Source organism: Chelon labrosus (assembly GCF_963514085.1).
Source record: "Chelon labrosus genome assembly, chromosome: 19".
Classification (NCBI taxonomy): Eukaryota; Metazoa; Chordata; class Actinopteri; order Mugiliformes; family Mugilidae; genus Chelon; species Chelon labrosus.
The window spans coordinates 4,570,935-4,589,567 of record NC_140352.1 but is presented as its reverse complement, the minus strand read 5'-3'; the positions used below and the strand labels follow the sequence as shown (position 1 = coordinate 4,589,567).

Genomic DNA, 18,633 nt, shown 5'->3' with positions numbered 1-18,633 from the left:
CGTGATTGATCGTGTGATGGTACAGGCCAAACGTCTCAGAGATTTGTTTTACTTTTCTTTGGTTGAGACAAATCTGTCCGTGGAACCCTACATCTGAGATTACAGAGCAACCTCCGTGCACTTTCTGAGACACTTTTGGCAAAATCCCTCGAAGGGCAAAAGGCGAGCTTTCGGCTCTCCACTTCCTGTTACCTGTTATGCAACGCCATCTCCTATAATCAATAGGGCATCGATCAAAGGCGCTTAATCCTATCAGAATGGCTTTGGGGACTACTTGGAAACTGTTTGAGGTAAAGTGAGGAGCTGTGATGTAATCAGTGGAGCCAAAACGGGGCATAAACATTGATTGAGTCAAGCCCTGAGTGAGATGTTTGCTTCACAATATACTTTCTACTTGTCCCGTCAGCTGTCATTCAGACATTAGAATTTCATGTATGAAATGACCTCTATTGTATGCATGTATATGTGTCATGATATGTAATATGTGTAAGCGAATAAAAGAACTTTATTGCAGGTGTAAGAAAAAGCAAATCACTTTTTTTTTTCTTTCTCCTCGTCAATATTAAAATAGTAGAGCACTTAAATGTGTTATTCACACTTGACTCGTGCACATGAAGGTTACACGGAGACACACACAAAAAATAAATAAAAATGAACTTCAGGATCCTTGGGCTCAGCTGCGGCAGTCTTAGTCGTATATCGTGCGGGATCTCAGAGGCTCCAAAGCTGGATGAGCCTCTCGGGGAAAGAGGATCAGTGGATTGGTTTTGATCCCCGCCCGATACGATGCTGTCTGGCTGTGCTGTTCAGTGCTGAGGCCTGCCGCAAGAAAGCGGGAGGTTGCGTGGCGTTGTGTCGTCGTTCTGACAAGTTTAAATACGCTTTAAATATTCCCAAAAATCTGCTTCAGCGCCGCCAGCCGATTTATGCATCGTACAGCGATCTCAGGATGCTGCCGGGCTTCCCCTGACAAGATGGAATACATGACATGCAGTAACACGGGACGAACTAATCCATCATGTTGAGGGACGGTTCAAATCATCAACCCCTGCGTCAACATGACCCTTCGTTCCCCAAACAGTTTCAGGGTCAGCGAGTGCACAACTGGCTCCAGGTTGCTACAGCCGTCGCAGCGTTTAACGGCGAAACAGCGCTGCACTTCGAGTCAGCCGCATTATTATCCCTTTAATCCAAGAAAAACAGATGTCGACAACGCAACTGATCACCTGTAAACGCGTCCAGGTGCCCGAGAACAGCTTAAAGCCAAATCGCACCCTGCCGTGCTGCTTTCGCTCGGCGCGCAACACTTAGCCACCTGTTAGCTTTACACACCCATGAATCAAGCGGTAAAAAGGCTCCTGCCGAGATAGCACGGGGACGTTAAAATGAGATGGACCCGGCTGTAATAGCTAAAGTAATTGTCTTTATTTAAGCCAGGGTCTGTAATCTCCAGGAAACCTCACGCAGTTTCCTTTTCTGCAAGCCGAAGTCAAGGGAGCGCCTGAATGTGCCCTTGGAGCGAGGGACATCTCAAGCTAATTCTTGTCGGCTTTTTCTCAGAGCAGAGTGTTTGACCCTTGTGTAACACTTCTCATGATAACTTTTACTCTTTCTCTGAATCTTTCAACTGAGATAACGGTTGTGAGGGACTATTTATGCACGGCAGAGCATTGAGCTATGAGCTAATGTCCTTCTGCTGAGGTGTTAATGTCTAGCGGGTATAATGCTATAAGTGTTAATCACCTGCATGAAGAGTTGCCAATTACCACCAAAGACAAAGTGTAGCTACAGCTGCCAGGAATGAAATATGAGACAAATTTAACTTTTAACCCTTCAACTAATTACTATACACCAATCAGGCATAACATTATGACCACCTTCCTAATATTGTGTAAGTCTTGCTTGTGGCAACTCATCAGAGAATGAACATGGACCTTCTGAGGGTGTCCTGTTGTTAGTGGGGGGGGCCTTTGAGGGGAGGGACCTCTGTGGATCATCCCACAGATACTTGATCAGTTTGGGATCTAGTGAATTTGGAGGCCAGGTCAACACCTTGTGCTGTTCTTCATGTTTTTTTGAGTTGTTCCTAAAGCGTTTTTGTGGCTGCATCCTGCTGGGGATGGCTGCTGCCATCAAGGAGTGTCATTGCTATGGGATGGGGGTGCCTGGTCTGGTCTAGGTGGGTGCTACATGTCTAAGTAACATCCACACCAATGAATGCCAGGTCCAGAAGTTTCCCAGCAGAACACTGGATTGTCACAAGATGTTATGTCATTTACTTCTCCTGTCAGTGGTCATAATGTTGTGGCTGATCAGAGTATATTGGTCATTGCAGAATTCATGGGCAGTAGACCACATTTATATGAACGTATGTGATGTAGAGGTCATATTTGAGGACAGAGGACAATAGTAAGTTCCAGATGCTGTCACTAAAACGAAAAGTTAAGGCTTAGAATTCCTCCAGAAGACTTCACAGCATTTAAAGCAAAAGTCATAGAGGCATGTTAGCCTGGATCAAAGCTGGACTTTAACACCCGCAGAGCCATGCTGCCCCTAAACGCTCTTTGCCAGTTATGTTCAACTGTGCTGGTGGTGACAGAAATGACTGGCAGGTACGGACATAGTAAACACGTTTATTTCCATCCAGGTAACGGCACATACAGTCAAACAGTCAATACATACACTCAAGACTCAAAACAGAACATGTCTGATGTCAGCAGGACACAGAGAGAAGCGTGGCCCCCGGAAGATTCAAAGGAACATGTCTTCAAAGTAGTCATCGAACTCCTCCTCCCTGTACAGATACGACAAACAGAAGCGCACCAACGTTACTTCCTGTCACGCATCGGAGAGCTGACACAAAACAAAACTGTCTGTTTTACTGTGAGCAGGACGGTATGAAATGATGCTGACAACACTGATACAGAGCACAAATGAATAAACAGATGGGACAGGAAAAATAAATGACAAATCCAAAATACAGATAATTACTAAAAAAAAATGAAACCCCACTATTGCTTTCTTACATTAGAGCAACGAAGGGTGTTATTGTGCATAATACGCTTTCACATTTAATTTTAAAAAAAATAACTACTTTTGTCTGAAGTCAGTTTTGCTCTGTTTGGTTTTGAACTTCCTCTTCCTGAGAGAAGCATTTCAAACATCAGTGGAACTGGACTGGAGCAGGTAAAAGGTTCTGTGACTGTCCTGATTGTTGAGAACAGCTTGTATGTAAGGGTATGTAAGTGGTCTACATACCGTGCTGTGCAGAGCTCAGCGGCCGATGTACTCTAGGCGCTAATGACTGTCTGCGGTAGTTTTACAGGAGCTTATCGGGCGAGATTTAATGCGAACATTAGCTGTTAACCTCACCTTGACTTTTCCTCCACTGCGGGGGCGGGGCCTCGCCAGTGCTCGGCGTCCGATGGGCCCTCTGGATCATCCCCGTCTTCCGAGTCTAGTAGGAAAGGTTCAGAGAGTTGTCAATGCCAGTGAAGGAAAAAACTCGGTTGATGCATGAACCTCGGTCCCCGAGTTTAAAAGTCATGGCTGTTAAGTTGGACTCAAGTTTTTGCGTAGAGAAAGAAAGAAACATAGACGCTAATCGTTCAATTTATTTATCTTAAATAAAGTATCTATATATCTATCTATCTACAGTATCTATCTATCTATGTATCTACATATCTATGTATCTATCTATAGTATCTATCTATCGATCTACGTATCTACAGTATCTATCTACGTATCTACAGTATCTACCTACGTATCTATCTATCTACAGTATCTATCTATCTATCTACGTATCTATCTACGTATCTACAGTATCTACCTACGTATCTATCTATCTAGGTATCGACAGTATCTTTCTTTCTATCTATCTATCTATCTATCTACGTATCTACAGTATCTACAGTATCTATCTCTCTCTCTCTACCAGATGACATTGCGTTAACTCTCCTCCTTGAATGCATTGCTCACAAATTACACAACATCCTGAGACTCCTACCTTTAAAAATGACCATGATTCCCAACAACTGCCTCAAATATGTGTGAACCAACGCAAAGAAAGAAAGTGCACAAGACCCCAGTGCATGCTGAACTCAATGACATAACTTATGGACAGGGAAGGTTTGCTTTTTGTGTACATCTCCACCTCCCCACGCATCCCTCCCTCCCTTCATCCATCCATCCATCCATCCAGATAGACCCTGGATTAAATAGGACGGGGACAAAAGGGCAAAGACATACTTCAATTCACGCCGCTCACGGTGAAGGGCAAAGAGACGAGGAGAAAAAAATGTGGAATGCAGAACAAAAAGACGGCTGAGAAAAAGCAGACTCTTGTCGGCGAGTCCAGTAGGGAGTGCCAGCGGGGTGTTTTCACTCCAGAAGTTTGAAGGAGTGTCACGATCTAGAGGTCTGGAGGAGGACATCGTAACCCCTGCCAATTGCGGGCGTGTTTGTAAATGGGGGGGCGAGGGGGCGTAGTTGTGTGTCAGGGATTTATGAACGTTACCTTTGTCCGAGTTTTGCGACTCCTCTGAGCTGCTGGAAGAGGCGGAGCGATCTGTAGAGGAGCCGGGAATAAGAACATAAGATGAGGTCAAATGGAAGTCAAAACAAAACAATAGATATCACCGAATGTTTTATGCTGCAAGGGGAGGGGAGAGGGTCGGGTTTTCACCTCTGTGCTTTCTGTGTTTATGCTTCTTAGAATGTGAAGAAGATCTCCTCCTCTTCTTAGTGTTCTTCTTCTTCTTCGTCGGTGGCTCCTGGTTCTCCTCCGATAACCTTTTGGTCTTTTTCTTCGCTATCACCTCCTTCCTCCTGTGCAGAAACACGAGATGACCGAACGGAATATAAAGCAGGCAGCCGTGCAGCTGCGTTAAAATGTGAAACCTTTTGCGTCCAAAGGCAATTTCAGAGATTAATGAGAACATTTTTGCACAACGCTTTCACATTTGTGTACATTCTGATTTGGGTTTAGCTAAGACACAGAGAGAAATTTGTGCGTCGTACATCTAACCCTTTGCTTGGTGGCCTTTTGCAGATGTTTGCTGTACTTTCAGCTGACCCATCCTATTGCATACAGCTACAACCATAAATAAAACAAATCAGTCTTCATGGACAAACAGAGCTTGGCTTACTTGTGGTGGTAGTTGAGTTTGAAGGAGCATTCGGGACATAGTCCTAAAACAGGAAAAGAAAAAAAAAAAAAAAAGGTTGAGCATGAGAATGAATTTAATTTAGTGTTTATTTCAGTATAATACACAGATTCGTAAGTCCAAGCTAATGCTGCCACACAAGGTAAATTTGCATGTTTCAGAACTTGCTTGGTGTAGAAAGCCTCTGGGTGTTGGTGTGACCATCACCACTTTGTTATTTTTTGTGCGGTACCCCTGGAGTGGTGTCTTGCGTGCCCGGGAAAGCCGATGAAGACTAGTTGAGGTCTCGTTAGTTAGAATTTCAGTCTCTTAGGTAGAGTTCTGGAACAGTTTAACTGGGACAAGAACCTCTAACATTGTGACGGCACACGGTAGCGTTAGCTGGCCTTTGTTTTTACAGTGTTCTTTGTTAGGATGGGCATACTTTGTGCGTGTGTGTGACCTTTGATGTTGTGGGAAAGTTGGCCCAATTTTAGTAGCTAACTTTTTGATGTTACTAGCTGGGTGAAGGCAGTAACTTTATATTGTGTGGCGCCACCTTTCTCTAAGGTAGTAACTTGATGTAAGTAATCGCTTTTGGTTTGTGGCTGTTGTGCTATACGTTGTGTAGGTCACACTACATTTTTAGCATTTGGTGTTGTCATCATGTGTAGGGGGCATCAATTCTAGCACGTCTTCGAAAGATCAGGCTTGATCGCAGAGGGGCTTTGTTTGTTTTCATGGTTCCTGGAGGATTCCTTTTGTTTTGCACCTCCACTGGCCTTGTGTTTGCAGTGCTTGTGCGTAATCACCTAAACCAGCCACACCTGAGAAGATGTGAATAAAGGGTGGTGTTGGCCTAAGACGACCACTGCAACGACCACCAATGCAGGATCAGCCATGTGTAAAATGGAAGTACAGTTCAGTCTGACTCGTATATAACATCCACATACATCTGGAAACCTGCTCTAGGTTATAAATAAAATGTGTATGTAAAGAGAAGGGGACCAAGGAAGGTGCCCTGTGGAACTCCTGTTTCTTCTTACAGTAAAGAGAGATTTGGTTATTTACACACTGCTCCTGGAGGCAGAGGCAAAATTTAAATAAGATTAAATAATTAAATGTCTCTTTTAGACGATTATTTCTTAATTCATTACAATTAAACTACTGGAACGTCATGCTTATCCATTACACTTCTTCAGTAAAGCAGACCTGGTCATGTTTCGTTTCCGTTGAATGGACAGTCAAAACGTTGGATTTAGAATTGGCAGACTTTTTTTTTTTTTTTTTTGATTGAGAAGAAACAATACGCCTGGATGTGACCTGTTAAGCTAGCTCGTTGAAAGAGTCTGTCATTTCCCACTTGACTGAATTCACTATGGCTGCCTGGTGCTCCAGTTACAGTAATTATTTTAACAGGATTTTCTGCACTATGATACCTGAAGGAGGATTATTATGAGTCAGGTCTGAGACAGGAGCATCCACCGGGCAACAGCCACACACACACAGACACCTTTTACAATGAATGACCAGATAAAATGAACAAATAAGTTTGTTTAATCTTACTGAGCTTGACCAACGCATTCCTCTTCTCCCCGTGTTCGACGTAGGCAAAATTCACCTCCCAGCTTTTCAGGCCTTCCTCCTTTTCACAGCGTTTGTTTCCACACTGAAACTGACCTGATGGACGAGAGATCCAGATATATATTTTATCTACTAGTCTGTTAACAACATGAATTTATAACACAATGGAACGGATTATTTTTTTATAACTACATACAGATTTGTGTAGCTATAACAAGCTACAGGCACCTTATAGTGGATATTTTAGTTTGTAAAGAATTATGTAGACGGAAATAATATGAAAAGTTCAGCAGAGAAGACACAAGTAGCTGAAAGAAAATGTTTTATTTAAGCGCGAGACATTCACTTTCTGTCAGGCAACCTGGAAACCCTGCTGCTCTCCTTCACCCACCTCCGTCTATCTTTACACCCCTTCCTCCTCATCCCTCAGCTCCCTTTCTTCACCTCGCCTCATCCCCTCAGGCCTCCCTCCAGCCGCTCCACAGCCTGCCTATTATCCCTAGAGGAGCTTAAGTCGGCATTGATCTGGTCTCCGGGGTTCCTCCAGATTGTAGCAGAGGGAGCGAATGCGTCACAGCAGCCCGTTCTTGGCAGGGGAACGAGTAACGCCATACTCCCCGACAGGAAAGTGACGTCTGCTCTCACCTGCCTAGGACCGGGACTGAAAACATTCTAAGTGACACGGGCCGTCATGGCTTTGGGCCACTTGAGCCGTAAGGCAGACTTTCTCTTCACGTGCTGTATTAGATTAGGATGCTATGACGCAATCTAAAAAAGACACTATTGGCTCCGGTCCTGGGCTGTGATGAGGTTAACTAGGTTTATTTGTGAGAGTATTACCCTATGTTTGATTTAAAGTAAAAGAAATCAGTCAAAAACAACATGTCAAAGGCATGGTGGTGTACTCCCCGAGAGTATCTGTCGGGACAATTACTGCCTGAATCAAATCTAACAGGCTTTGATCATTAATAGTAGACAGATCAACCAGCCCTATTGTAACTACAACTCCAAACCCAATGCATCAACCAATTCTTTATCATATTTTTTCCCCATTACACATTTGTCAATTTTAGAAAGCTAGGTCCTTAAAAAACCCACAAATGAAACGTCACGGTGAAACTCTTAGCATCTAGCACTATAAAGGAACAGTTATATCTCCAGATGGGTTCAGTGCCAACCTGACACCATGATTAGCGACTATCCAATCCCGGCTTCCCCGTTATCAGTGACGTCAATTACCGTGACACTGTAATTCTCTCTTGACGTCTAACACGCTACGTTGTGTACACAAAACAAACTTCTTTTTTTTTTTTTTTTATGTGTGAAGAAAGAAGGTAAAGGCTTTTATTTCCATATACAAAAGAGAGTGTCCTTCAAAGAGGTACTGGCAACTCTTGTTGCTGCAGGGAAGCTGCTCTAATGTAAAATAAATTGAGTATATTTCAAGGCTACAAGATGCAGAGTGTGAATGTGTCTGATCCCCCACCCATCCACCCAATCTGGCAATTTATTTGACAAAATAAAATGTCAAAAACGAAATAATAAAAAAATAAAAGTTAGGTACTTATTTCTGATTTATCCCCAAGGCTCTACAATTTTCCGCATGAAGGCTAATAAGAATAAATTTTTGTCTGTGTTCAGCAGCCAGATATTCAAAATACGAGCATCCTTGCTTTTAAATTGAAGTCTGCACGCAGTCGTTTCTCTGGGCATCCTTTGTACGAAATACAAGAAAAAGAAAATGCACCGTGCTTTGTTGACAGTATTGGATATTCTTACACATCAGGTGAGCTGCATGGCTCCTTGGAGGGGGAAAAATAAAAAAGCTGACATCAGGTTGGCTGAGTAAACCCGTTAAGAGAGGAAACTCCCGTCCTACGTCAATGGTTGATAAAGCCACCGGCCAACAGCCTGACATCAAGACGGATATATACCGCGGGACAGATGGCCGCGCGATTAACATTCACTGTATCAAGTCAAAGGGCAGTGACGCGAGCCAGAGTGCATTCACTTTTTGGATAAGTGTTAAAGGTTCACGGGGGACGCCGCAAACAAACGTGTCGTTAGGTGGAAATTGTTTCCTTTATTGTCTTAAAGCTACGCTAAGCTAAACTGCTGTGAGCATAGAGGCGTGAGCTTTTGCGCTGACCTTATTCTTTGCCTTTCAGTGAAAAAGCAAATGTGCAAATTCCCCAAAATGCAATCCTCTTTCTTTAACATCTACAGGCTAGCTGGTGTGCAGAGTGTCAGGGCTCTGCAGTACATGGAGAGTAGTTCCTGAGAAGTGGCATCAGTGCAACTCTGGAAACTTTAAGGGCCGTGGGCGACTGTGCTGTCACTTCTCACACTTAAAAATACACCCAGTTGCTTTTCCTTTTTTGTCGGCCACAGCAGAGCCAAGCCGGACGAGCTCAACCACGTACAACCCTAGCCTCAAACACAGACTCGGCCTAAAGCAATCATTTGAAGCCACAGAAACAAATCTCACCTTTAAATTGGCCTGTCACTTTCATTTAACCTAAATAGAGATTTAAGAGATTTAACCTGCCGGGATGTAATGGGATATGACATTAGTCGAACCCAAGTTATTTGTTGGCGGACTAAACGCTCCATACAAACCTGAGAAATATATCTGAGGACGGAGCAGAGGTACAATCAGACGGGTAAATAGGCAGATTAAGGAAGCTTAAAGAAGTACAGATCTGGGGGGAAAAGAAAGCTAATAATAACACTGAAAATGATATAAACGCTAAGGTCAGCGAGGAAATAACATATGAGGACTTCACTGCAGGCTTCAAGGAGCGTGAAGCAGGGAAGGGAACACTAACGACATTTTTTAAAGCCACGGAAGTTACGTAAACCAAGACCATGCCCCGTTTACTTTGACATGAGGACCACCTAAAACAAGACTGGCCTCAACTACCTTTGCCCCTTAACCTCCCCCTGACAGCAAGACTAATGCTCAATTTACACCAGAATGGAAAACCACAGAAAACATGACTCCACTGTGCACTTTACACCCCAGATGTATACATCAGCCCCAGCGTGTAAGATTAAATTTGAGTTTCACTGAAAGCACGGATCGTATTTGGTGCAATACCTTTGTGCCATTGTGTGATAAAAGCATTATGGGATGACTATAAAGGTACCATGTGTAGTTTCTGACTTCGGGTAGTAGTGCTATAGATTTGCCTGATTTGCTTGTATCGTACACACATTTTTAAAGTCTAAGTTATGTGATGACTAGTCCCTGATGATGTCACTAATAAAAACCCAGTAGAAAGTAATGAAATCTATATTCTTGACCTGAATACATATGCTGAGAACAGACAGCTCATGTGCTACATACTGTGAGCTGCAGATATGTATAGCCTGTATAAAAACAGGCAGCACCTCAGCACCATCAGTAGCATTTAATAGTACTCCACAGTGTGTTGTTAGATGGGATAGTGTAGCAGCTAAAGGTCTAATGACTTTATCAAATAGTTGATGTGCAGCCTCCTTCTCTCTGTTACCACAGGACGTTTGGTGAAGTTGTTAACTGACTGCTGTCCAGAGGATTTGGACCGTTCCTCTGCTAGCGTTAGCGTTAGCCTTTTCAGATGCATTGCAGTAGTACTTTAGTTGTATTTCAGGACTGACATCATGGAAGTATGAGCTTCATCTTTAGTTGAAGTATTTCCACACACTTGATGAACCAACGACCCACTGGGCTCCTCACCTGTCACGTGACCGGTGACTAGCCGAAATGATGCTTAAAGCGTCACAGCACAAACCAACTAGTGTGTACGACCCCTATTACGTACACAGGCAAGCATGCAAATGATTCTATACTTTCATGCTACTCTCCCGGCGACAGTGATGGACAGTGTCAGGCCGTTAACGAGCATCCGTGGCCCTGTGGTTTTACGGTGTGCACCGTTGAAATCACTGTGACCACAGCTTTTAGCTTTTAAAGCGTGTTGAATTAACAGTGGGGCCTGTTAGTAAGAGATATAACTCTATCCAGAACACATGAAGAAAAAGAAAAGGGATGAAACTAAGCAAACAAATGAAGTGACGAGGGAACGTAGAGTCTAATTTTTCATCTTCATCTCATCTGAATATTCCAATATGTGAATATTTTCAAAACTACGTGATCATGTAGAATTAACAAACTGTAGAACAACTGATCAGCAAGATTCAGGTGGAGGCCAGCTCTGCAAGACAAGCTTTAAGCTCTTCCTAGTTTCCTAGCTAGTCCTGGTTTTCAGGTTTCCACTTTTGAATGACAAACATATCCTGCAGTCAAACGATGACTACACCCTCTGGCTGCAGCACCAGCATCATTTTCTATTTCTCCTCTAGTCCAGGTGTCTCGTCCTGTAATATTGACAAAGAGGACTTTATTTCAGAAGCTTTAGGTCGTATTTAGCTGCAAAATAGGAAGATGTATTTTTCAGGTAACACTCTTTTTTCTTTTCATTTTAGCCTGGTAATTAGCCATCGTTAGCCGTGTAGTTGGGCGTCTTTACTTCCTCTAAAGCAGCTATCACACTGTGGCTAAGAAAACAAAAAAGGTCAGTTTTCTTCGTCACCCACCTCAGTGGGTGGAGGGTAGTCAGCGTTGCCTAATACCAAAAATGAGGTAAAGTACATAGAAAGCATAGATGAGAAGGGGTTGTGTTTCCAAAAGGTGCTCAAGGTAGAGCGGAAGTGCAAGATAAATTAATGCAAGAGTAGTTTAACTGGAGACGGTTGAGTCTAATGTATCTGTAAGCACACGTCTCCTGAGCTTGGACTAACAACATAATGAAGTTTTATTCTAACTTTAACCTATAACTAACCATTCTGTGTTTCCTCTACCTCTGAATAGGATCACTGGGTCCACCTTCCAGATTTAGATCAGTGCTGCTTTCACAGGAGAGCGTTAAGCGTCCCACGTTCTAAACAGTGTTTAAGTCTTTCTCCAGGAATTATTAATGTACACAAATCACAGACTTGACAGATGAAGTGCCACCGGCCCTAATCTAATCCCACTTCCTGTAGAGTATTGCTACAGGGGGCGAGCTGTCAGAGACCAGGATTACACAGACTTAATCTGGAACAATATATTGGCTCAGTCAGACTTTCTCTCAGACACTCCCTGCACGTTTGGGAGAATGTTACACCGGCGTAAACACAGGCGCATCATTTAAATAGAAACCGTTTTGTAAAATTGACGTGTGCGTTTTTCGAAGCATCTGTGAACTGTCAGGGCGGGTTTACCTCCCCCCCACCAGGCCCCCCGCTGAGCTGCAGATATTGTCCTTCCAGGTAAACCTATAAATACCTGTCACTGTCACACGAAGGAGCAGCAGACAGAGGGGAGGTGTCACGCTAATCCCGCACAATTAATAGACAGTAATCACGAAAGCTCTGCCAAACTGTCATGGCAGGGCAGAGGCAGGAGGAGGATGAAGAGCATAAATAGAAGCTTGAATGAACACGTTAGTATTACTACCCCAGTGGCGGGAACAGCCGGAGACGGTTAGAAGTCAAGAAAACAAATGGACAACTCGTGTGAAAGTTCAAATATCTGATGTATATATAAATTAATATTTCAAACTTAAACTGAAATAGGCATATTTTTAAAATAGCATTATATTAGCAAAGGTTTGTGAGAGAAACTAACCACAATATGGTACTCACTGTGTAACTTGTCTTTATCTCTGTCACCATCTAGTGGAGAAAGTTATGAACTGCGGCCTGTGTGCCATACTTAACTAATAGAATACAGCTTTAAAAGATAGCATACAAAGAACTAACAGGACAACATGTGCAATATCAGGTGTCATTAAAAGCTAAAAATTGTGTTTTCCAAAATCGTTCAGCTCCTCCGTTTAGAGAAAAAGTAAGCGGTCACAATTTATGAGATAACTTTTTCTTCTGTTTGTTTCCCTCTAGATAAAACTGAATATAAATATTTTAGGGAGCAGTGGATGATTCAGCAGCATCAGCAAAAACAACTAAAACGGCATAAATTATGAAATTACAAAAAACAAACAGTACCTTTGCCAGAGACGACTTCATTCTCAGTCCGCCACCGAAATCCAAACTGTTGGGAGCAGATGTAAAATGAATCAATGTGAAGTTTGAGCAATCGTCACTCGCATCAAAACTTCCAGCTTTTACCTTAAATAAACCGAACTGTCAGGGAACAGGGAACTAAAGCTAGAGAAAGAAGAAAGCTGTGCATGTGCACCGGTCAGCCACAACATTAAAACCACTGGCAGGTGAAGTAAATTACATTTAAACCATCTTGTGACAGTTCAATGTTCTGCTGGGAAACTTTTTGGACCTGGCATTCATTCATGTGGATGTTACTTAGACATGTAGCACCCACCTAGACCAGACCAGGCACCCCCACACCCCAAAGCAATGACACTCCTTGATGGCAGGAACCATCTGCAGCATGAAGAACATGAAACATCCATGAAACAACTTCAAAACATGAAGAACAGCACAAGGTGTTGACCTGGCCTCCAAATTCACTAGATCCCAAACTGATCAAGTATCTGTGGGATGATCCAGAGAGGCCCCTCCCCTCAAAGGCCCCCCCACTAACAACATCCTGTTGCCAGACACCACAGGACACCCTCAGAAGGCCCATGTCCATTCTCTGATGAGTCACCACAAGGGAGACCTGCACAATATTAGGTCATAATGTTGTGGCTGATCGTTATCGCAAACATTTGCCAAGAGATCTCAGTGAAGAAAACTCATTATCGAGCTGGGCCATATGCACGCTGCCTCTCAGTTTAACTTACTGTCAGTTTTAAAGCTTGGCCTCAGACCAGAACTGCCTGCTCCCCCAGGCCTCTAACTTCCTCTACAATGGGTCAGTTATTATGAAGATTAGCGCGAGGTAGGAAATATTAACCTTTACACAGTGGGACAATTAGCGTAATCCTTTTCAATATTGGAGCCCAGCATAACAATGGATCATTCTGCCATGTCCTGGCAGCGGTGCCTGAGCTTTATGGTCACTGTATTATTTTCCAATTGGTGTTTTAGCTCATGGTCCATGTTCCAAGAGCTTTGACTTACACCTGCACAGGAGACTAACAAAACCGCACTTCATGTATCTCCCAAACAGTTGCACGAACATAGATGTCCTTCTGTGCCGTGAAGCCTTTCTTTCTTTCTTTGCAGCAGTCTGCTAGCGAAGCAGCACTCCATGCGTTTATCTCACCTTGTTTTCCTTGTACCTGCTGAGGTCAGCTATGCAGTATTCTTTAAACAGCTTGTCATAATACTTCTTGGCAAGTTCTTTTTCCCTGGAACAGACAAAGTCCACAGCTGACGGAAAAATCAAGACGGGAAAACCTCCTTTTAGAGTTCTGAAGCAGAACATTTTCACAGAATGCAACGTCAAATTCGATATCAAAGCACGTGTGCGAGCTTTCAACTTCGGGTGATCACCATGTCATGTCCTCCTCGTCCTCATCCCTCCACAGGAAGCGATGGTTTTCGCGCAGCACGTCCACATCTGTCTTGTCTTTATCTCTGCGGATGAAGAGCGAGAGGGCGTTTATTCCTGCTGAACTTAACCGGATCAAAGCAACTGCGCATCTCACACGGCTGACGTGTTCTGGTTAATTTGGCCTAGACGTGACAGAAGCAGACGCCCGAGTCTCTGTGAGACGGAATACTTACACGGAGCGTCTGAAGTCGGCCATCTGTCCGCCGTAATACAGTATGTAGTCACCCACGAACTTTTTATGCCGCTCAAACTGGAGACATCTGTCAAGGTCGGTCCATCTTTAACTGTTAACGCTCGCTGTGAACCACACACCTACGTTTTCTCACACTCACTTGCCAGTTCTTAGTGAAACTCAATGCTCAGCTTGTGTTGAAACGGCGTAAGAAAGGCAAGTTATTCAACTGTGTGATCATTTCAGAGGACGTAGCTCGTGGTGCTGTTAACCCACCTTAATTAAACACTGTTATTTTGTGAATAACTTCATGAAGCTGAGATTTAGTTGAGGGCTGTTACATTAGGATGCACTCATTGTCAATTGTGTACCTAAGGAACTGGCTAGTGAGTGCATGCCATCCCACTCACTAAGCTTTGACTGCTGGCTCTATTCATTCTACTGATCCATCGTCAATCTGCCTTGTGTCATGCATCATCTAATATCCCTTCTCTTCTGTCCCACTTCCCTCTTTCTTGCACGTTTCCAACAACTCACTTCCGTTGTTCTGCATCTCATCCCTCCCTCCCTCCCCTCACCAGAGCTGCCTCCCCCCGCCACAGACTGTCCACACACGCCCACCGGTCGCTCACCTGCTCTGTTCTGAATTTAACCTTATTCACAAATAAAAACATGCTGGTTAGGTTCATTGGTGATTCTAAATTGGCCGTAGGTGTGACTGTGAGTGGTTGTCTGTCTCTCTGTGTTAGCCCTGTGATAGACTGGAGACCTGTCCAGGGTGTACCCCACCTCTCACCCATCGACAGCTGGGATAGGCACCAGCCCCCCACCCCCGCGACCCTTCACAGGACAAACGGTTATAGAAGAAGAATGAACAGTTGTCCCCTAAAGAAGGATACAGCATTCATTGATATCAGGTGGGCTCTTCTGTTCCTGGCTTCCTCTCTGAAACACAAACACAAACAGTGTTTTTCAGTAATTTTCGCTAAACTGAATAATTAAAATTGATATTATTATTATTTATTTTTTTACATCTTGATCTCACAGGAGTCTGCACTAAATTTCAAAACTAAAAAATGAGAACAGTGAAGCACAAATGAATGATGTTCCCGTCTGGTTTAATTAGGAACCTAAACCAATCAATACACATCCTTTCCGAATGGTAACGTAAAAGTTTAAATCACATTTCTCTTGTTTTAATTGCGTCGTTCATCGCTTGCACCCACACTGCAAGTAAAAATTTGACTGATTTTATTTCTACAATGGCAGCTGGACCTATTATTAGAACTGACATTAACTACGCAGGTAAAATTCATGCGACCGACTTTCAGGTGAGTTATTAAAATGCACTGACGAAGAAGTTCTGACGCAGTTCGAGATAAATCAAAACGATTCGGATATCTCAGCACCTGTCCAGTTCATTAGAGTGCAAACTGCGATGAGCCACCTTGGAGCTCCGTCCTTTCTGGAAGGGCTTCTGTAAGATTTCCTCCTCGCGTTTTCTGTCAAAGGCACAAATACATACAGAACAGTGTCACTTTATGAGGCAGCCCAAGCTTTTAGCAAAATGTAGAAATGGCTGACTTATATTCATTTAGAAGATGATCAACATGACAAGTATATAACTGAGTCTGTGATTTCACCTTTTATGTCCTCTCTCCGAGGACTCTCCCTGTGCGTCTTCATCGCTGAAGTCCGAGTCATAGCCGCCACCTCCGTGAACCTGAGGAGACAGAGGAACTCATTTGTGCTGGTAGAATCACACTCGATCAAACGAAATGCACTTACTCACACGGAAAAAAGGAATAAAGCCAAACTGTATACATATGTACAGCTGCGACAGTTTAGACAGTAGTAACAGTAGGCTCCCAAAATGTTTATCCTCTGACAAACATGTCAAACTGTGGCCCTGATAGAGAAAACACTAACCAGGCATAACATTATGACCACCTTCCTGGACATGGGCCTTCTGAGGGTGTCCTGTTGTTAGTGGGGGCCTTTGAGGGGAGGGGCCTCTGTGGATCATCCCACAGATACTTGATCAGTTTGGGATCTAGTGAATTTGGAGGCCAGGTCAACACCTTGTGCTGTTCTTCGTTTTTTGTAGTTGTTCCTAAAGCGTTTTTGTGTGTGTGTCTGTGTCAGGCTGCATCCTGCTGGGGATGGCTGCTGCCATCAAGGAGTGTCATTGCTATGGGGTGGGGGTCCCTGGTCTGGTCTAGGTGGGTGCTACATGTCTAAGTAACATCCACACCAATGAATGCCAGGTCCAGAAGTTTCCCAGCAGAACACTGAATTGTCACGAGCTGGTTTAAATGTTATTTACTTCTCCTGTCAGTGGTCATAATGTTGTGGCTGATCTGTGAAAACGGGAGGGGGGTAAGTGTAAATCAGTTCCATTTAGCGTTCGTCAAGAGCCTAAACTTAAAGTCTAGAGTTCATTTTTTCCTGTAAGCACATAAGCAGCATAAATAAACATCCAGGAACAAAGACGTAGCAAGTCGCACTGATGGAAGCAAAACTCAGAGAGCTACTAGCTAACTTATCTTTAGCTCAATGCTAACCGGCTAACGAAAAATACGTAAACATATAAATATTCTCCCAGACGTATTGACTGTAAGAATTCCTATAGTTTACCTTTACAAGGTTATCCATGGCCCGTTACACTCACAGCTCCTAAAAGCCGCCTGCTTTACGAAATGTTTACAAATGAAATAGTACGTCGCGCGGTTATGACGCAACCAGACCAATCGCGGAATGATGACGTTGAGAATAGCCGTGTGTTATTATTATGGAGGGAAAGTGCTGAGAAACACAACAATAAGAGCGTTTATTCTTTACATTTAACATCATTATTAATACAGAATTCTTCGGGGCCATTTTGTGACTTCGACTTGTTCTGGTTATATTAAAACTGGCCACGTTAGATGCGTAGAAACAAGCTCTGAGGGCTGTTTGCACTGATTGTTTCAGCCTAATTTGTGACCTAAACTTCCTGCGTGTTCTCTCAGTTAGTGATGGGAAGTTCTGCTTTTTTCTTTTTTTCTGAGAGCCGGCTCTTCTGTCTCTTTCAGCTCCCGAACAGCTCTTTGTTTAGTATTGTTTATAGCCTGAAACACAGCAAATATATGGTTTGTGTGTTGATAAGCCCTTTTGCATTCAGTATTTTTATGAGAAGCCTAATAATTGTCTCATTTTGTGCAGTTATTCTGTTACAAAAGCATTCTTACTGTTGTTTAATACTTCAATTAAACCTTAATGAACAAAACACTGCAATCAAATCCACACAAGCAAAAACAGAACCAAACTCAGTAAACAAAAGGTATAAATGTCCTCTCTCCATGCATATCTGCCCTGTTCACTGCTGTCTGCGGTCTCACTCAGTCAGCCACAGCGTCTGTCCCCCTCTCTGCTTTCACATAATACTATGGTAATGGTAAGTCCTCACAAGCGTCCCCATCAAAATAAAGTCATCACGCGAGCAGAGATGAATGAGCAAAAGGAAAGAAAAATAGTGGGGAGCCGGCTCTAACTCAATGGGAATCAGCTCTTGTAATTTACTACTAAACATCAGCTATTAGAGCCGGCTAAGTATGGCTAGAATGATTCATAATTTAAACCATGATTTAATGGCCTATTCACTAAAGGGCAAGCCATCATCATGAGACATGGTCCTATAGAAGAACACAACATGAACACAAGAGTGACTCTTCATTTTGGAACAAATTACACCAGATGACACTGATTAATTGTCAATCTGGGTTTCAGATCGTTTCATTTCCGCCGAGGGACAGCGTTGAAGAGGTTTGTAGGCGTGTGTCTGAGTTAGGCTACAGAGACAACAGAAAGAGGGCATTGTGTCCTTTGAATGTCTGAGTAATAATTTGGTCCTTGGGTTATGAGAACATGGAAGTTCAACCCACCGTCTGGGAACAAAAGTCCACTGTTTCGTGACCTTCCAGGCTGAACTCGACTCAAAGGGCTTCATGTGGGATCAAAAGAAAGACCGGAAGTGGGAGTCAAATGCTTTCATCAGTAGTTGTCCTCAGAAAAGTAAAAAATATATCAGTTCAGTCCTGTGTTTTCCCCTGTGTCATGTAACACGGTACATGTCGTTTAATGTTTTACATGACATTCATATCAGTTATTTTTATTCTAATCATATTTTTATATAAGATGTATTTAATATATTGAATCACATGTATAAGAAAAAAATCTATTTTATAATA

The 18,633-nt window shown here is 43.1% G+C and overlaps 1 protein-coding gene across 1 annotated transcript; it reads right to left on the bottom strand.

Annotated features, from left to right (window-relative positions):
- Positions 1-2,623: 2,623 nt before the first annotated feature.
- Positions 2,624-17,260, bottom strand: fra10ac1 (FRA10A associated CGG repeat 1). Its single transcript, XM_084568218.1, has 14 exons — positions 17,042-17,260; positions 16,048-16,127; positions 15,814-15,906; positions 15,304-15,349; positions 14,406-14,482; positions 14,172-14,255; positions 13,942-14,026; positions 12,759-12,804; positions 6,711-6,824; positions 5,148-5,190; positions 4,685-4,827; positions 4,517-4,567; positions 3,373-3,457; positions 2,624-2,794 (listed from the first exon to the last, which is right to left on the bottom strand). Exons 1-14 carry the CDS (start codon positions 17,057-17,059, stop codon positions 2,752-2,754), a joined length of 1,008 nt encoding a protein of 335 aa, XP_084424344.1. The 5' UTR covers positions 17,060-17,260; the 3' UTR covers positions 2,624-2,751.
- Between the last annotated feature and the right edge of the window lie 1,373 nt (positions 17,261-18,633).

Excerpts from the sequence above, each read along its gene's own strand:
- fra10ac1 (XM_084568218.1), bottom strand. Across the intron at positions 4,568-4,684 it reads TAAACACAGAAAGCACAGAG|ATCGCTCCGCCTCTTCCAGC; the intron begins GTGAAAACCCGA and ends GCTCCTCTACAG. Across the intron at positions 3,458-4,516 it reads GTCGCAAAACTCGGACAAAG|ACTCGGAAGACGGGGATGAT; the intron begins GTAACGTTCATA and ends CTTTCCTACTAG.